The 5,958-nt window shown below is 36.6% G+C and overlaps 1 protein-coding gene across 1 annotated transcript in view; it reads left to right on the top strand.

The window, feature by feature from the left end:
- The window catches only part of CCN3 (cellular communication network factor 3), a 12,686-nt gene extending 9,212 nt beyond the window's left edge, over window positions 1-3,474 (top strand). Inside the window, exons 4-5 of the mRNA XM_044684186.1 lie at window positions 1,416-1,480; window positions 1,931-3,474. Coding sequence (XP_044540121.1) covers window positions 1,416-1,480; window positions 1,931-2,227 — 362 coding nt within the window. The 3' untranslated portion in view covers window positions 2,228-3,474. The remainder of the gene's footprint in view (window positions 1-1,415; window positions 1,481-1,930) is intronic.
- Window positions 3,475-5,958: the final 2,484 nt, after the last annotated feature.

The raw sequence follows: 5,958 nt of genomic DNA on the forward strand, positions 1-5,958 counted from the left end.
GAGTTCCACTTCCATTAGGAGGTACAGGGAAGAATATTGTTGGCCTCGTGCCCTATTTATGGTTACTAGCTAGAAATGAGATCAAGCTAATGCAAGCAAATTGCAATCAACACTACATTCTAATATTCTTGGATGAACTTTTTTCTAGTATGAGTACCCAGAGGGCAAATGCAAGTTGTCAGTGAGCTCCTGGATTCCCCAAGAGAGTTGAGGCAGAAAGTGCTTGCTTTGGGCTGCTGGTCAGAGGGACAGAGCATGCAAAAAAATGTCCTCTGGTGATGGGAAGAACGGGTACAGAGCAGCTCCCCGAGTGCTGGCTCTGCGCATGTGCCATGTCTTCACCAACACTGCTAAAACTAGAGTTCTTAAGACCCTTTACACTCTTAAAAATTATTGAGGGCCCCAAAAGCTTTTGACGATATGATTTATATCTTTTTGTTACTTACTTTATCAGAAATTAAAACTTATCATTTTAATTTATTTTGTCTAAAATAGCAGTAATAAACATTATATTTTAACGTATCTAATTTTACAAAAAATAATTACATTTTCCTTAACAAAATTATGTGATAAGAGTGGTGCTATTTGATATATTTTTATAAATCTCTTTATACTTGACTTAATAGAAGACAGTTATATTCTCATATCTATTTCTATAATAAATCTATTGGGATATGTTGTTTTTGTTTGAGTTTATGAAAAAAAATCCAATCTCACACAGATATGTAACCAGAAAATAGAAGAATATCTTAATAGGTAAATGGCATCTCAGTAAAAATAAGAAATTTTTTTTACCTCACAAATCTCTCGAAAGATTGTTCAGGACCCTCAGGCATCCTTGAACTATGCTGCTATTAAAAAAAATCCTTGGGGACAGCTGGGTAGCTCAGTGGATTGAGAACCAGGCCTAGAGATGGGAGGTCCTAGGTTCAAATCTGACCTCAGCCACTTCCCAGCTGTGTGACCCTGGGCAAGTCACTTGACCCCTATTGCCTGCCCTTATTAATTTTCTGCCTTGGAACCAATACACAGTCTTGACTCCAAGACGGAAGGTAAAGGGTTTAAAAAAAATCTTTGCTAACGAAAAGGGAATGAAACAGATTCATAACCTCTGAAGAGCTAAAATCTAGTTGCACATTAGTTTTTTAAAAGTTTCAGTAAACAGATCACTTAAAAAGTCCTTCAAACCTATTTTTCAAAATTTTGGCTTTATTTATTGCTTTCTTTCTTCCAAGCTACAGTTATTTTCCATATAGGAAAGAGATTCTGTGACTAGTAACCAGTTTGGTATCTGGCAAACTTTTCTAAGTTTCACATATTTTCTAGACCAGTGTTTCCCAGCTTAAACTATACTGCAGACTAGCAAAATAGCTCCATTCTCATCCGCTGACTAATTATGGCTCTCCCTTCTGCAGTCTATGGGGTGGCTCTTAAAAGATCAGGAGACAAGGAGGAGATTTGTAAAATGAATGAAGATACTGTAATATAGAAGATGGCAGGATGGAATTCCTTCAAAATACAGGGTCAGCCTCACCCAGAATTCCAGGGGACCCCCCCTGGAGAACTTTGGGTGAGGGGACAGTTGAGAAGGATTTAGTCAGTTGCTTCTGGGGGTTTCATGTGGGCAGATCACTTGCTTACTGCTCCTGACCTCACCTGGAATTCCAGGGGACCAGAAGTAGCCTTATGGAAAAGGTGTCACATCATTAAGTTTACAAGTTTTAAAAGGATAGTGAAAGTCCTATTTTGGGGGGGGGTAAAAAATTTATTGATCAAAATTCAAAATTGCCACCACCTCTGCGTGAAATCCCCTAGGCTTACTGGGGATTCTAGAAATTGATTTTGATACTAGAATACTTATGAGAGTAAGAATCAATGATTACCACAAAGCCTAATCTCATTTTATTTTTTATCTCTCTTTCTTTTTTAGAAAGGAAAAAGGTGTCTCCGCACTAAAAAGTCTCTCAAGGCCATCCACTTACAGTATAAGAACTGCACTAGCGCCCAGACCTATAAGCCCAGGTACTGCGGCATCTGTACTGACGGCCGCTGCTGCACCCCACACAATACCAAAACCATCCAGGTGGCATTCCAGTGTCCCCAAGGACAAATTGTCAAGAAGCCTATGATGCTCATCAATACCTGTGCCTGTCACACCAACTGTCCCCAGAGCAATGATGCCTTCCACCAAGCGTTAGAATCCAAGCCTAGAAGAATGAAGATATAAACTGTGTGCGATGGGCAACATGCTGACGGAGAAAATTTGGGCTTAAGCCAAAACATGACCCATTCATCTGAATGTAAGATAAATGGGTTAAAGATCGGTGGCTTTGTCCCACCTCCGCGTGTATGTAGCATGTTCTCTGGCATTACTTATAGCTAGCAAGCTTATTTTGTGTTACCTGAAAGGAAAGAGAGATTTAGTAAATAAAGCAAGGAGAACAAGTGGAAGAAAGGTAAGTAAAAGATAGGTTAATTTTCTATGATTCTGTTTACACAAATTAAAGACATTATCATTATAATAAACAGCTCTGTATTTTTTAATATGCTGTACACATTGCATGATAGCATCTTTTTGCTTATAAGTAGAGTGGTAGGTGCTCCTCTCCTGATGTCTCCGATAATAAGATTATCCCAGAATCACACCAACCACACTGCTGTAGAACGACGTTATTGTAGAGTCACATTTTGACTTAAGGGTGCTCTGCCGTTGACGCATCTCCTTCCAAATTTGGGGAGCATTCCATAAAAACAAGGATCTAAGCTAGCATGGGAGATAGCTCTGAGTCTGAGTGTTTAAAGTCAGGATAGAGATAATGCAAGCATTTTGATGTGTATTGCACAAAAAGAGAAATGTAGTGTTTACACTCATAAATCATGTAGCAGGTCTCCTAGGGGAGTGACCTATCTAAAAGTAAGTTGGTCTGGGGCTGGCTTTACAGGTCAGAATAAGCCTATTGCATTACAGCAAAGAGGGAAAAGTGACCATTCGGCAGGAGCGAGCCCTCTCCACAGAAGCCAGTGTCCCCTTCAAAGAGTGTCCAGTTCTTTCCTCCTTTTGATTCTCTTTGCCACTCTGAAGCGCTCTTTAGCAGATTATGTCATTTTCATGTGCTCTTAGAGCCGAATTCCAAGCATGAGAATAAGCAATTCCTAGCACGGTGTTTGTTATATGCCACCAAAATGGCACACGATCCCAGATCTGGGATGAAAGTAGCTACTATGGCTTATTAAACTCTGTATGACTCACAATAAAACACCCTACAAATAAGACACACTCACTTTTGTATCCCTGTTAGTCTGCAAGATAAGCTACACCATTAAATCTGTAAATTCTTTTCATTTTGTGCATTAACTTGTTTTATTGTTATGTTAACAAAACATGAATGTAAATACAGAAATTGTATATTTTGTAAAATATCCTTTTTTTTATTTTTCTGTACTTGTCAGACATACTGAATAAACAAGTTTTGAAAGTGGGTAGCTTTGCCAGCATTGATTCAACACTCCTGTCACATTTGTAGTTTGAAACATAATAAGTAAAATCCATTGTGGATTTCAGGGCTAAATGAATGCCCATCTATTGACTTTCTTGCAAACGTGGACAATGATTCAGTGACCTTTAGTGGTACAATAAAAAATTATCTGTTGCTATTAGACAAAGTATGTGTAGATAAGCATATTGATTATTTTATAAGAAGGAATATCATGGTTGTGTTTCATGATGTGAAACATTCAGATGAAAACTAGTGTCTTTTTTCATCTAGATCTCTTATCCATATATAAATCAATAGATAGAAATCATTATTAGTCACTTAATATGTGCTAGACACTGTACTTATAAGCACTGGGAAAGGCAAACGCAGTCTTTGTCCACAAAGAGTTCATGTTCTAATGGAGGAGACATAAATAAATTGGTAAATAACTAGGTCCTTAGGAAATACATGCAGCCTTCATGGAAGGTGCTATAAACTACTATTTATATATTTATAGGTATATTGGTATATTCACATACATGTTTTTATGTGTGTGAGCATGATACACACACATACATGAGGCTGGAATTATTTTGTTAATGGGCAGTTCTCTTTAAGGTGAGAATTCTCCAACTTAAAAAAAAAAAAAAAACCTTTCCGACAGCTTGTGAAATATTTTGCACCCCTGGCCCAGCCGGTCTTCAAAGAGAGGGGATAAGTGAATTTCTCCTCTTCTCTTGGGCCAAGAATGATCATTATGATGACGTATCCATTTACCTTCTTTTGGTATTCTTTTCATTTACATTCTTGTAGTCATACATATTGATTCCCTAATTCTGTTTACTTCACTCTGTATCTGTTCTTAATAAGTCTTATAAGTCATTTCTTATTTCTCTTAATTCCTCCTGTACAAATAAGTTTCCAACTTCCAATACAACTAAGGTAAACACAGAAGGTTCACACACCTCACTTAACAAATCAATCAAGCATATAAAAGATGATGCAAAAAATCTTGTAATTGCCTGAAAGAATCTTAACAAACAGCTAAGGCCTTGGTTTTTTTTCCTTCGTGTTTTTTTTTTTGTAATTTTGCTTTTTTTGTTGTGAATTTAATCATCAACAAACACATACATTTCAATGTACAAATTAGAAAGAGGGTTATATTCTGATAATGTATGTATATATGCATATATATGTAAACCATGAACTTTTACACACAATTTGGTTTTCAAATATATATATATATATATATATATATCAAAATTAATGAGCAATAACAAAATTTCTGTGTCCCCTTTTTTACTTCTTTTGATTTTCTTCCATATGTTTTAAAAAATATTTCATTGATCCTGTTTTTAATTAAATTTTAATGAAAATTTATTTGCTTGCTACATTAAAATTAGATGCCTCAACTTGTTTAGCCATTCCCTTCAATTTAGGTCCCCTTCAATTTCTAAATCTTTACCACCACAGAAAGGGCTGCTATAAATATTTTAGAATTTATGGATTTTTTCCTTTTCCCCTGATCATCTTAGGAAATAAACCTAATAGTGGTACTGCTGGGTCAAAAGACATACATAGTTTTATAACTCTGAGTATAATTCCAGATTGCTCTCCAAAATGGTTGGATAATAGGGAGGTCTTTGTGTAAAAAGAGCAATCCGTCCAACAAGGAGCCAGTCAAGAAGTGAATCAGTGTGTTGGTAGAAGAAATCTAATTTAGAGTATTCCAGTTTGCAATGTGGAACCAAGACCCAAAAGGGAATTGCCTTGGAGGACTAGAGTACACGGAGTGGAGAGGGCATTTTATCAGAGCGGTATCAGAGAGAATGGATTAATACCAAACAGTACATCTAACTAGAATAAGAGAAACTGGACCTGTAGGATATAAAACATCCAATCATGAGCAATAATCATCTATGGAAAGGCAGCTTCGGGGAGCATGACCACTTTATGGAGAAAATGTTGTCCAGGCATTGACCCTCAAAGCCCAGTAAGGAACAGCACCTAAGAACTTCATGAAAATCCTATAAAGGGAGAAAAATGCTTCCAAGGAACTGAAAGTTGGACGTTCTTTTTTGCCTTTGTAATTTGTTTGTGTCAACTCTAACTATGGACAATATATTTAGGACAGTCTGCCCTAGCCCTTTTTTTTTTTTTTTTTTGGTGAGAGGTATTCTACCCCAAGTGTTTATAAGATCTCAGTAAATGCCTCTCTAAAAGCAAATTAAGAGCCTATCAAACTACCAAGAAACTTTTTTATAGAATTAGAAAAAAATATAACAAAGTTCATCTGGAAGAACAAAATATCAAGAATATCAAGGGAAATAATGGAGGAAAATGTGAAGGATGGAGGTCTAGCAGTACCAGATCTTAAACTGTACTATAAAGTAGTGATGATCAAAACAACATGGTACTGGCTAAGAAATAGAAAGGTGGATCAATGGAATAGACTAGGGGGTAAATGACCTCAGCAAGCTCA

The sequence above is a fragment of the Gracilinanus agilis genome, chromosome 1, assembly GCF_016433145.1.
Source record: "Gracilinanus agilis isolate LMUSP501 chromosome 1, AgileGrace, whole genome shotgun sequence".
NCBI lineage: Eukaryota > Metazoa > Chordata > Mammalia > Didelphimorphia > Didelphidae > Gracilinanus > Gracilinanus agilis.